Source organism: Ursus americanus, chromosome 24 (assembly GCF_024610735.1).
Source record: "Ursus americanus isolate L20-20 chromosome 24, mUrsAme1.1.p, whole genome shotgun sequence".
Lineage (NCBI taxonomy): Eukaryota > Metazoa > Chordata > Mammalia > Carnivora > Ursidae > Ursus > Ursus americanus.
Genome location: NC_142150.1, coordinates 42,452,052 through 42,464,241, shown reverse-complemented (window position 1 = coordinate 42,464,241; position 12,190 = coordinate 42,452,052). Strand labels below are relative to the sequence as shown.

The following is a 12,190-nucleotide window of genomic DNA, read 5'->3' as shown; positions in this document are numbered from 1 at the left end:
TCTGTGGCAGCTGCCTCTTCTGCACTGGGGCCTTGACCTCGAGCAGACCCCATGGGACCACCGGCCTCTGGCTGGGGTGCCTCTGACCCATCACACTGTTACCCACGGAACAGTTGGCGCTTCTGTGTACTGGCCCTCACCACAGCCCTGAGGTGGGCCCAACGCTGGCTCTGGCTGGTGAGACCAGGGCTCAGAGAGAAGAGACACCTTGCCCAAGGTCACCCCAAGCTAGGACTTGAGCCAAGCCTGCTCTGACTCCAGAGCCCACACTCAGCCACTATACTGTAGTCCCTGCTCCCGCCTCTGTGTCTAGCTGACCCCATGCCAGGCTTTGGGAATCCGAAGAGGAGCCCTGCTTGTTACTACAAAGTTCCAACGTGCCCAGCTCCTACCATGCACCGGGCACTGTCCTGGGGCCTTATCTTCAGACCAGCCAGATGCTGCCCTGACCTCTGGGGGTGACTCAGTCTGGGAAGATCTCAGAGCAGGTCCTCCAGATAATCATGTGATTGTACATTCATTAACCACAGATAATAGCAGAATACATCAGTTATGTAGACCAGAGAGAGGCTGTAAGCAGTCTGACTTTGTCATGGTAGACTGCGCAATATTAACCAGGATAGGCAATAGGAAACTACACCCACTAGCTGACTTTGCCAAAAGAGGAATGGTGATAAATTCGAGATACACTCGCTTCAGGCATGGCTGGATCCAGGGGCTCAGGGGCTCTCTTCCTCTTACTGTGCTTTCCACTGTGTCAGCCTCGCTCTTGGAGAATCTCTACTCTGCAGGGATGAGAAGTAGGGAGAGGGCAACCGCTCTAGGATGTTACAGCACCAGTATCCCATCAACAGAAAACAGCTTCTCTCTTTGGCCGTTTAACCGGGGTTGTACTTTGGTGGCCCTCACTGAGCCTGTCACATGGCCTGCCGGAGTTGGAATTCATTGGTGGGCAGAGTCTGCAGGCAGAGAACTGGGGAGGAGGATGAACCTTCTAGACTGAGACTAAGGAAGGGGCGGTCCCCAAAGGATCAATCGAAGAGAGAAGGGAAAGTCAAGCCGGTAAAAACCAGCAAAGGTCCCCTGCAGAGTGACCTTGAAACCAAAGGTGGGCAAGCACAGGCCAGATCAAGGGCTAAGAAGGGACGTCGGGGCAAAGGAGCAGCGCGTGCACAAAGTCTGGGGTGTTCGAGGAAACAAGACTAGCACTGTGGGGGTGGGGAGGGGCCCCACCACTCAGGGACCACCGTGGGGTGCCAATAGACACGCTTCAGTGACGGGTGAGGACTTTGTTCCAGGCTGGGAGAGGGGCAGACAGGTTTGTGAAGTGATGTGATTCGTGTCATGAAAAGCTTGAGCTGCAAGAGGCCCGGATTGCAGACGCCCTCGTCCCTGGAGTCCCCTCCCTGGGCGCCCAACCCCCCTCCATGGATGCTCTGTCCCCTCACCTCCCACGCGCCCCCTCCACACCTCCCAAAGTGTCCCCACAGCGCTATTCACTCCTACACACCTCCCCACGTGCTCCCTCCACCAGCATCCCTCCCGCCTCACCTACCCCTTCCTTCGCGGCCCCTCCCATTGCCCCTCACACTTCACACCCCTTGTGTCATCTCTGGCCCTCCACATTCCTCACCTGGGAGCAGGCGCATGATGACGGTAAAAATAACTCTGACAGTGTGTGAAGTGGGGGTGAGGGAGGTGGGCGGCCGAGCCCCTGCACTAAAGAAGGGACCCTTGGGGTTGAGAGCCCCGGAGATGGGTTCTGAGCCCCGCCCCTTCCCCCTCCGTCACCGTCACCGGGTCTGGGAGGCCCTTGGCTCAGACAGTCCGGCTTCCACTCCCCGAACCAAAGCAGGTGGAGGAGCTCACAGAGCGGTGAGTAGCTGATGGCCTCACTGCTGGCACGCCGGGGGCCTCCTTCAGGCTGGAGCCCCCCACTTCTCCCCCACCCCACCTACTTTGACGCTGCACTTTGTCCTCAGGTCCTGGCTGCCACCCGAGACCCCCCTCAGCGCCCTCAGGGATGCCTCTTCGCCCTGGCTCCTTGGCCCGCTGCATTCCCCCCGTCTCCAGCCCACGGGGGCTTCTCTGAGTCTCTGTCCCCATGCCCAAGCCCCCATGGCAGGCACTGCAGCAGTGAGAGGGGGGCGGCCACCGCGGGCGAGCATGCAGGAGCACATGGCCATCGATGTGAGCCCCGGCCCCATCCGGCCCATCCATCTCATTTCCGACTACTTCCCGCACTTCTACCCCTTCGCTAAGCACACCCTGCGCACCCCAGAGCCACACCCTGCAGTGACCCCTGCCATACGCTCTGCACCCCAGCCGCAGCTGGACCCAGAGAGAGAGGGAGATTCAGACGACAGCAGTGAGTGGGGGCAGGGGACCAAGGAAGCACTCCTGGCCCAGCCCGGCCAGGGTAGGGTTTGGGGCATCCCAGGCATCTGACCGGGGAGGGGCAGGGCAGGAGGCATGGTGCCATTTGGGGGGTGGGGTGGGGGTCGAGGTAGGAGCTGACCCTGCCTGCCACCTGCCGTTAGCTGCCCTGGGCACCCTCGAGTTCACGCTTCTTTTTGATGCGGACAACAGCGCCCTGCACTGCACGGCTCACCGTGCCAAGGTGAGGATGGGGGCAGGGGTCTATGGGCCGAGGGCCTGGGCCACAGGCCTGCCCCACACTCATTGTCTCTTCTCAGGGTCTCAAGCCACCGGCCTCGGGCTCTGTGGACACGTATGTCAAAGCCAATCTGCTGCCAGGGGCCAGCAAGGTGAGGGTGAACCCAGGCCCCTACTGATGCCCCTTGGCCGCACCCCAGCCCAGAACACCCGTCTGACCCTGCCATGCCGCTCCCCGCCAAAGCCTGGACATCAGGCACGGAGCTCCCCATTGCTGGGATGTGCAACTGGGGGCCTATCAGGAAGGTGGGCCAGAGTGGGGTCCCGGGGCCCAAGGAGGCCCTGATCCATCCTACCTGGCCCCCAGGCCAGCCAGCTGCGGACCCGCACGGTTCGGGGCACAAGGGGGCCTGTCTGGGAGGAGACACTCACCTATCACGGCTTCACCCGCCAGGATGCTGGGCGAAAGACCCTGCGGTGAGGATTGGCCTGGGCCACAAGGCGGCAAGGCCGAGGTGGGGGGTGGGGGAGGCTTGCCTGGCCACGTCTGACACGGGCGGCCCCCAGGCTGTGTGTGTGTGAGGACCCATGGCTGCGGCGACGGCGGCGGGCGCCTCCCCTGGGGGAGCTGCGGGTGCCCCTAAGGAAGCTGGTACCCAACCGAGCCAGGAGCTTTGATGTGTGTCTGGAGAAGCGGAAGCTGGTAAGTGGGGTGGCACAGGTTGGGGTGTGGGGACCAGGATCCTTGTGGTGGGGAAGCTGGAGAGGAGAGGAGCAAGGAGGGGGACCCTGGGCAATGTCTGGCCAAGGTGACCAGGCTCTCTGCTCTTTCAGACCAAGAGGCCCAAGAGCCTGGATACAGCCCGTGGCATGTCCCTGTATCAGGAGGTGGGTAGGACGATGGGACCAAGCAGGGATGGGGGGCAGGCCTGGGGGCCGGGCTGAAGTGCATCAGGCAGGGCCTGAGGTGGGCTGAGGGGGTGGGTCCAGGCACAGGTGGGCTTGAGGAAACTGAGGCCATCTCTCTCACAAGCCCTAGCATTCGTAGCCCCAGGGAACAGCCAGACCCCAGTGCCTGGGCACGGAATGTGACTTCCCTGCCAGGGCAGCCCAGAGGAACTGTTGGGGACTGGGACACCCAAAGCCCTGAGGGGGCAGAGACACAGGCCCGGTGGAAACAGAGGCTAAAACTGGTGGGATCTGTCCATGGCCCAAGTTGGGAGGGCCCGTCAAGGTCCAGGAGAGAATGGACAGCAGGTGGGGCTCCCTGGCTTCTAGGTCGACCCCTAAGGCATTGTGGGTACCACTTCTGGGGCTTGTAGCCCGACAGGTCCTTGTCAGGAGGCAGAGATGACTGCAGGAGGCCCCATGCCAAAAACCAAAGGCACGGCCAGAACCCTACCCCCACCCCGGGCTCAGGGTGGTGAGACACCTGCAAGGCTGCGGGCAAGCCTTCCCCAGCTCCTCTAGGATGGAAGGGCCAGGTGCTGCCGACTGCCCGCTGGTGGAGCCGCAAGTTGCTGCACCTGCCAATTAGCCAAGGCCCGGCTGGCAAGTCCCACCCAGGTGGGGCAGGCCCCCAGAGGCGCGCACTTCCTGCACAGTCCCCCCCGCCCCACGCCAGGCCGGTGCTCATTTGACACTCTCACTGAGACGTGAATGTGAGCAAGGTGGTTGGGCTTCTGTAGACTGAATCCTATGTTAAGAATGGGAGAAGCTCATTCTTCCTGGGCATCCTCCCCAAGTCCTTTGCAAGCACCAGGGGCTGAGAGTGGCAAAGGCCATTCAGAACCTGGTCGCCTGGGCGGTGGGGGGTGAAGAGGGTGGGTTTTGTAACTTTAGTGACCTCTATGTCTTCAGGTAGAGAACGGTCTTTCAGAGCTGCTTCTGTGACACATGGGAAGGTGGTGATGGGCACTTAGCGAGAGGCCATTTAGGAAGCTCCTAGCATGTTTGTGCCACTGACACCAGCGCCCTTCCCCTCCATGACAAAGATGCCCTGGACTGACCAGTAACTGGTCTGAGCAAGCCCCTCCCCTCCACATGCCCTGGAGGGTACGGTGGGTCTGGAATTTCCCTTCCAGGGCACCAGGCCAGTGACTGTTTTTGGAAACAGAATCATGACATTAAATTGTCGGCCCCCGTTGTTTTTGCAGCCAGCTTGAGTTGTCCCATCAGGGCTGACACTGGCGGGGGAAGGGGGGCAGGCTCTGGGTTGCACGCGGCTGACCACAGCCCACCCCTGCAGGAGGAGGCGGAGGCAGCAGGGGAGGAGCGCGGGCGCATCCTGCTGTCCCTGTGCTACAGCTCCCGGCAGGGCGGCTTGCTGGTGGGTGTGCTGCGCTGCGCCCACCTTGCCCCCATGGACGCCAACGGCTACTCGGACCCCTTTGTCCGCCTGTGAGTGTAGATGGATGGACACGCAGGTGGGCAGCGGCGGTTCCCCAGAGCCTGTCTCCAGGGCTGCACCTAACCTGACCCCATCATTTCCAACCAGTTTCCTGCGTCCAAACATGGGGAAGAGATCTAAATACAAGACCAGTGTCCGGAAGAAGACCCTGAACCCCGAGTTCAATGAGGTAGGCCAGGGCCAGGTGGGGGCAGTCCTAGCTGCTCTGGGGTTCGGGAGGTTGGCGTTCTTACTTAGCACAAGTCCTCCCTTACCTGAGCAACTCACCTATCTGAGCCTGTTTCTGAACCTGTAAGGGACTCAAGGCCCCCTCCTTCCTGCCTTTCTGACCCCTTCCCTGCAGGAGTTCTTCTACGCAGGCCCAAGGGAGGAGCTGGCCCAGAAGACGCTGCTGGTGTCCGTATGGGACTATGACCTGGGCACAGCTGACGACTTCATTGGTGAGAATGCAGGGGAGGGGGGAGGGGCCCAGTGGGCTCCCACATGGCTCCTGACCCCTGTCCCCCAACCCAGGCGGGGTAGAGCTGAGTAGCCAGGCTGGCGGGGAATGCCAGCGGCACTGGTGTGAATGCCTGGGCCGCAGTGACCACCGACTGGAGCTGTGGCACCCGCTGGACGGCGCGCCCCTCCAGCTCAGCGACTAGAAGGGGCACCCAGCCCTGGCCCTGCTCACCACCCTCCCCAAAACTGACCCACAGAGCTGGGAGGACTGGAGCTGCCCCACCCAAGGTGCCCAGCCCCACGTCAAATTGTTTGCTTCCTTACCCCCCTTTCAAACTCACCCCACTGCCAATCACGAAGCAAGAATAAACCTGCAAACCAGACCACAGAGAGTCTGTTCTTCTCCCTGTCCATCACCTCACAGGGCGGACTGGGCCCGTTCTCCTTGCTCCCACCTCCAGAAGCCCACACTGGGCCAGGCCCAGCTCTGGACCCCAGGCCACTGTTTTCCCCTCGTCACACTGGGAAAGCCCCCTGTCCCCACCCCTGCCATCTGCACTAAGGGACGGGCGCTCAAGATGGTCTAGGACAGACTGACCCACAGGAAACCAAGGAGTGGTTTGTCATTCATGACATGACCCTGAGCTTATCGCCACCCCCAAGTGGAGTCCAAGCGGGTTATGGGAAGCCTCTCACTCTGTCTGGGAAACAGACCTCCATGAGTAATAGGCTACAGGGGCAGAGTGAAGAGCAGGCCACAGAAAAGATGCATCAGGACAGTGGGCGGCACTGGCTTTATTGTCCAGCAGCCCGGACAGATGGACGTCAGCACCGGGCAGCAGGCTCAGGACGCAGCTTGCCTGGTCTGGTGCTGCAGGGCAAACCTCTGCATCCGCTCCTCAAGCTCTGGCCGGAAGTGGCGGATCAGGCCCTGGAGGCGGGTAGGAGACACGGTGAAGCAGAGCTGAAAATCCCAGCACCCTAAGCCCTCAGCACCCCCACCCCAGTGCCCACAAGCAGGGCAGTGAGTACCTGCACAGGCCAGGCGGCTCCATCACCCAGGGCACAGATGGTGTGGCCCTCTATCTGTTTGCTAATCTCCCAGAGGGAGTCGATCTCGGCTGGCCGGGCGTCCCCCTTCACAAAGCGGGCCATCACCTTGTTCATCCAGTCCACACCTGCAGCCACGGCAGCAAGAGAGGGCCCGATGACCCCCAGCCAGAGCGTGGCGAACAGCACTCCGAGGGTGCGGGACACGGGGAGGGTGGGGCCGAGAGAAGCTATGGCCGGCTGGGAAGCAGCAGCTGTCCATTCCGTGTCCAGAGCCCACCCAACCTTTGCCCTGTGCCTGACCCAGGCCTAGGGTGAGCCACAGAGAAAGCCCCCACCCTGCCCTGGATTCTCACCCTCGCGGCATGGGGTGCACTGGCCACAGCTCTCGTGCTTGTAGAACTCAATAAGGCGGGCGATGGCTTTCACAACATCTGTCTGGGGTGACCAGAAACAGTGAGCAGGCCCCTAGGCTGGAGCCTCAGCCCCCAGAGCAGAGCCCCTGATTCTGGTAGCGTTCTGGCCACCTCCACCTGCCTGGACATCCGGCACTGCCCAGACCCAACAGGCATTCTCTCTGGGGGAAATTCTCTCCTCTCCCACCTGACTGTATCTCAGGTCACAGGAACTGGGATCCAAGAGCTGGCACGAGCTCTCAGGAAGCCCAGGGAGGGGTACTGCCTGGGTGGGGAGCAGAGGCAGCACTTACCGAGCGGTCCATGACAATCACCGCAGCTGTGCCCAGGCCCGTCTGCGCCTGCACCAGCGCGTCGAAGTCCATCAGCACGGTCTCACACACCGACTTGGGGATCAGTGGTGTGGATGAGCCGCCAGGGATCACAGCAAGGAGGTTGTCCCAGCCACCTATGACACCCCCTGGGACCTCAGTCAGTCCCCAAAAGGATGGACGGTCAGGGCTGGGACCGGCATGCCTGCCTAGTCCTGAGCCCAGGACCTGTCAGCCTCAGCGCAGTGCTGCCTCATGAGGCCCTCCCACCCTGGCTCTCTTCACGGACACCCTGCCCCACTCTGGCCCTGGGTGGCCCCAGGCCTCACCAGCGTGCTTTTCAATCAGTTCCTTCAGCGGCACAGACATCTCCTCCTCCACGGTGCAAGGGTGGTTGACGTGGCCAGAGATGTTGAACAGCTTGGTGCCCGAGTTGCGCTCACGCCCAAAGCTGGCAAACCACGCACCCCCACGGCGGCAGATGGTGGGGGACACAGCCACCGTCTCCACGTTGGCCACAGTTGTGGGGCAGCCGAACACTCCTGTGGAGGACTGGCATGAGGGACTGGTGGCTACCAGAGGGTGGGGGCAGATTGCATCAGGTTTCCCAGCAGTGGGGTCTGTCCTAGGGTCCTGCTCTGTGACCCAGCTCCCCTTCACCCTTTTGTTATTCCCACCTGTGATGGGACCCCGACCTCCAGCAGGCACTGAACTGCCGTCTCACCTCTCTCCGCCAGTCCCTGGAGGCTGGAGAGGGGCTGGGTGTCTGACACGGGGGCATGAGGAACTGCAGGCAGAGTCTCTATGTTGTTACCACCCCACTCTGTGTCTGACCGCCCGTCCGGAAGGAACTCAGAAATCCCCTAAGAATGACCAGCAGGGACCTGAAGCCAGATGCGAGTCCATGGGACACAACACAAGGCCCAGGACTGGGCCGGGTCTTACCCACATCAGCAGGGAATGGCGGCTTCAGGCGGGGCTTGCCCTGCTTGCCTTCGATGGACTCGATGAGTGCTGTCTCCTCCCCACAGATGTAGGCCCCAGCCCCACGCACAACAAACACATCAAAATCATAACCAGAGTCGCAGGCGTTCTTGCCGATCAGACCAGCTTCGTAGGCCTCTCGGATGGCCACCTGTGGGATAGGAGTGTGAGGGCACCACTCCCACCAGCCCAGGGACACTGTGTGGTGGGGAGGGGCACAGGCCCCAGGAGACTGTGTTCACCAAAGTCCAGGAAAAAGCTGCCCCTTGGACATGAGCAGAAGATGCTCTGGGAGAGGGGTGGGAATTTTTACAATGCGTGTGCTACTTTTGTAATAACAACACTTAACAAATTCTCCAACTACATGTATTTTTCAAAGAAACGCTGAGGAAATCATGCAGATTTTAATAAGCAGTTTCCTACAGATAGTGGATCTGTGGAAGGTCTGTGTATGTGTAACGTTTCCCATCTTTATAATGAGCAAGTACTACTTCTGCAACAGAGGAAAAGACCCTCGAAGTTGGTTTTTAAATATGTAGCAATAACACTTACACATACTGCTACTATGTGCCAGACGCTGTCCCAGGTGCTGTTCCCATATCCTTCGCCACTGCTGTACAAGAGCCTAATAGAATGGCGTGAGACTCTGGCCCTGGACCAGTCACTACAGGCAACGCCGAGCTCAGAATTGCGGAAATGACCCCTTGACCCTTCTGCAGGAAAAATGCCTGCAAGCCCACCCCTGCCCCCCGAGTCCCAAGTTGAGGCTCTGGAACATACAGAAAGAGCCTGGAGGCAGCTTTGGGGGCCAGGCACACCGAGCACCCCCCTCTGTGGAGGTCCCTCTCCTTTCCCACCTGCAGATTGGAAGCCTCATTGTAGAACTCCCCTCGGATGTAGATGTAGGCAGCACGGGCGCCCATGGCCCGGCCCCCAACTAGGCAGCCTTCCACCAGTTTGTGGGGATCGTGGCGCATGATCTCCCGGTCCTTGCAGGTGCCCGGCTCCCCCTCGTCTGCATTCACAACTAGATACTTGGGCCTGTGGGTGCCAGCACATCAGTGAGGCTACAGTGCCACCAGGGCTGGGCCTTCAACTACGTGCCACCCTACTCCACCCAAGGAAGCCCCAAAGATGTCCCCTCTGATAGCCAACCCCTCCCTGTCCTCCCGACATGTTCTCAAGGGCTCTGCTTGCTCACCATCAATGACAGCGAGCTCGCTGCCTATTACATCTTTGGATGGCTATGAACACAGGAAGGTCTTTGTTCTGCTTGTTCCAAACGTCCCCTTGTGTTTTCCTAAGAGCCCAAAATCTGCTCTTGGTCACAGAGAACTTCCTGAACCTCTGCCATATCTCTGGGGTCAAAAGGAGGTAAAGTAGCTGACATTTATCATTTGCTTTGTGCCAATCAATGTAAGGGCCAAAAGCTATATGAACATTAGCTCTTTAATCCCTGCACAATATAATATCCACTTAAAAAAAGAAAACTGAGTTCAAAAAGACCAGGAGACTGCACAAAACTATATAACTAGAAGGCAGAATTGACCAGTAAGTCTGCCTGAGTCAAAACCTTGTGTTGATTCTGCTACCCCTGAGGAAGACCAGCTAGAACTGAGTCCCACCTACTTAAGCTCTGGTCACATTTTCCCATTCATTCACTTTTAGTTTCCAAGGAAACAGCCCCAAGGCCCAGGTAAGCCACAGCCACCCCCAAGGCTTCTCCTGCAATCCCATCTCTACCTCCCTACACACACCTGCCATCTGAGGGCTTATTCATGAAGCTCCATTTGAGGCCAGTGGGGAAGCCAGCACCTCCACGGCCCCGCAAGCCAGATGTCTTGACTTCACCCAGGATCCAGTCAGGCCCCTTCAGCAAGATCTCCTTTGTCTTGTACCAGTCACCTCGACTCTGGGCACCTTTCAACCTGGACAGAGTGGGAAAGGCGTTGAAGGGGAGGCCCTGCTCCAGGACACCCACCGAGCTAAGAGCACCAACTCACCTCCAGTCATGGCGGCCATACAGGTTGGTGAAGATACGGTCTTCATCCTTCAGCGAGCCAAATGAGGTTTTCTTGGGTGCTGTCTGAAGACAAAGAATGGGTCAGGAGTCCGAGCAGAGTTCTGGGGTCATGAAGGGCCTGGCCAAAAGTTAGATTCTTGGGTCCCCCTGATTAGATGGGGTTGGGCTGAGGAGAGGTTAGGGGCCTAAGCCTCAGAACCCTTCGTGGCATCATACTGCCACCACCACTTGGTAAGCACTTCCTGCTTAGCAGATATTAGGCTAAGCGTCTGACATCCAAAACCCCATTTCATCCTCATAACCCTGAGACACGAATGATTTCCTGTTTTACAGAGGAGGAAACTGAGGCTAAGAACAAATAGAATTTATGGAAGGGCACACAACCAAAAGCAGTCGATGGAACTGGCACTCAGGTCTGTCCTGGTCAAAGCCCACACCTGAACCACAGCACCATACTACCTCCCCGAGCCCAGTGAGAAGTGTCCATTCACTTGCCTGGCTGTCCTGCTGGACCAAAACTTGGTCAGACCAGGGCCTTACATTACTAACTCTGCTGGAAACAAAATGTGTTTACTGATGCAAAAGGAAGACTTCACTGGGGCTGGGATACAAAGGTGATGGAGGGAGACCCACTTGGGATAAAACTGATGGAGAAGTGGGGTCTGCAATTCCACCTGACCCAGTGGGGAGCACCCCAGGTGAGGGCTAAGGGTACCTGGCTTCCAGGCTCCCATCCCCTTAAAAGTCATTACAGGGAGCGGAGCGCTGGATGGGGCGTCAGTAGACGCACATCCTCCCCAAAGCTTGTTTTCTGCATCTGTAAAATGAGGCAATGACACCTTTACACTGTACAAGGCTATGCCAAGGAAGGAACGAGACAAGGACGCTTCCCCACCTGCAAAATTTTCCGCTATGTCGCCCGGCTGTTAAATAGGGAAGGAGCCGGAGGACTGGGGAAGTGACCCTTCCATCGGGACACATTCCCCTCTACACCTAGGCCGGAGGGGCAACCTTCCTGCCGGGCTGGGAAAATGAGCAGGGCTCTCTTTGAAGGCACTACAGACCCAAGGGACGGCGCGCGCAGAGGCACTGCAGCGAGACCCGGCCCTCCGACACTCCCGGCCGGAGCCAGGCCGGGCCTCACCGTGTCGCCGCTGAAACGCACAGACACCCGAGCGGGAAGCGACCCGCTGAGCAGCCGCCGTGCCGCCAGCATCGCGGGAGACAGTTCAGTCACCTCCCGCTGTCACCTTCACGGCCCCGAAGCTGAGGAACCGGCGCGCCAGGGACGCTAGGCGGCGCACAGGAAAAACGTCACGCGCCCTGGCGCTGTCTGCGCGCCCAAGCTGCCCTGCGCCTCTCTCGCCCCGCCCGCGGCCTCGCTTCCTCATAGGTGGGCGGAGAAGCCGGAAGTGGCCTGTCTGGCACGGTGACTGCTGGGAAACATAGTCCCGTCGGCCTCGGGACCCGCAATCCACCTTTTGCAAGTTGGCGCTTAACCTCTCGCTCCCCTGCTCGGCTTGTTCACGTGCCCATCCGGACCGCAGGGTTTCTTTTCTTATTTCTTTTTTTTTTTAATGTCCGTTTTATTTTAAACCCCAAGTAAACAAACGTCGCGTGACGCCTTCTGTTGGTTTCTGGTGTAATGTGCACTTGTATGCACAGGTGTACGGCCCAGGTGGAGAAATCAGGCTGGTTAGGGCCAAAGACCGCCATGACCGCGTTGTAATTATTATGTCCTAGTCCAAACCTTTAGACTGACCCCTCCCTAGCCCCACTCTGGGCACCCCTGGGCTCAAGGAAGTATTGCTCATTACGGGCAGGGAGCAGGAACAGCTCCAGAGGCAGGCAGGGGAGAGTGGGTGGAGGTCTTAGGTTGGGATGAGGCCGAGAGAGTGGAGATGGTGGAGATGGTCAGGGAGTGGCGCATCCTTTACCC

The 12,190-nt window shown here is 59.2% G+C and overlaps 2 protein-coding genes across 4 annotated transcripts; one reads left to right on the top strand and one right to left on the bottom strand.

Annotated features, from left to right (window-relative positions):
- Nucleotides 1–2,010: 2,010 nt before the first annotated feature.
- Nucleotides 2,011–5,850, top strand: LOC123778417 (double C2-like domain-containing protein gamma). 2 transcript variants are annotated; one of them, XM_045775749.2, is made up of 10 exons: nt 2,011–2,368; nt 2,541–2,620; nt 2,697–2,768; nt 2,984–3,093; nt 3,184–3,319; nt 3,451–3,504; nt 4,865–5,016; nt 5,114–5,195; nt 5,370–5,466; nt 5,540–5,850. In XM_045775749.2, the coding sequence occupies exons 1-10, from the start codon at nt 2,119–2,121 to the stop codon at nt 5,668–5,670; spliced, it is 1,164 nt and encodes a 387-aa protein (XP_045631705.1). In that variant the 5' UTR covers nt 2,011–2,118; the 3' UTR covers nt 5,671–5,850. The 2 variants fall into 2 exon arrangements, with proteins under 2 accessions (XP_045631705.1, XP_045631704.1); XM_045775748.2 differs by having other exon boundaries at nt 2,011–2,419.
- Nucleotides 5,851–6,242: 392 nt separating this feature from the next.
- On the bottom strand, nt 6,243–11,563 carry NDUFV1 (NADH:ubiquinone oxidoreductase core subunit V1). Of its 2 annotated transcripts, none has more exons than XM_045775747.1 (10): nt 11,396–11,563; nt 10,232–10,314; nt 9,986–10,156; nt 9,086–9,269; nt 8,190–8,379; nt 7,574–7,786; nt 7,227–7,381; nt 6,874–6,955; nt 6,500–6,645; nt 6,243–6,398 (listed from the first exon to the last, which is right to left on the bottom strand). In XM_045775747.1, the coding sequence occupies exons 1-10, from the start codon at nt 11,465–11,467 to the stop codon at nt 6,312–6,314; spliced, it is 1,383 nt and encodes a 460-aa protein (XP_045631703.1). In that variant the 5' UTR covers nt 11,468–11,563; the 3' UTR covers nt 6,243–6,311. The 2 variants fall into 2 exon arrangements, with proteins under 2 accessions (XP_045631703.1, XP_045631702.1); XM_045775746.1 differs by having other exon boundaries at nt 7,227–7,393; nt 11,396–11,562.
- Nucleotides 11,564–12,190: the final 627 nt, after the last annotated feature.

Excerpts from the sequence above, each read along its gene's own strand:
- NDUFV1 (XM_045775746.1), bottom strand. The coding sequence starts at position 11,467 with ATGCTGGCGGCACGGCGGCTGCTCAGCGGGTCGCTTCCCGCTCGGGTG. Across the intron at positions 10,315-11,395 it reads TGCGTTTCAGCGGCGACACG|ACAGCACCCAAGAAAACCTC; the intron begins GTGAGGCCCGGC and ends CTTTGTCTTCAG. Across the intron at positions 9,270-9,985 it reads AATAAGCCCTCAGATGGCAG|GCCCAAGTATCTAGTTGTGA; the intron begins GTGTGTGTAGGG and ends TGGCACCCACAG.
- LOC123778417 (XM_045775748.2), top strand. The coding sequence starts at position 2,119 with ATGGCAGGCACTGCAGCAGTGAGAGGGGGGCGGCCACCGCGGGCGAGC. Across the intron at positions 2,621-2,696 it reads GCACGGCTCACCGTGCCAAG|GGTCTCAAGCCACCGGCCTC; the intron begins GTGAGGATGGGG and ends GTCTCTTCTCAG. Across the intron at positions 3,320-3,450 it reads GTCTGGAGAAGCGGAAGCTG|ACCAAGAGGCCCAAGAGCCT; the intron begins GTAAGTGGGGTG and ends CTGCTCTTTCAG.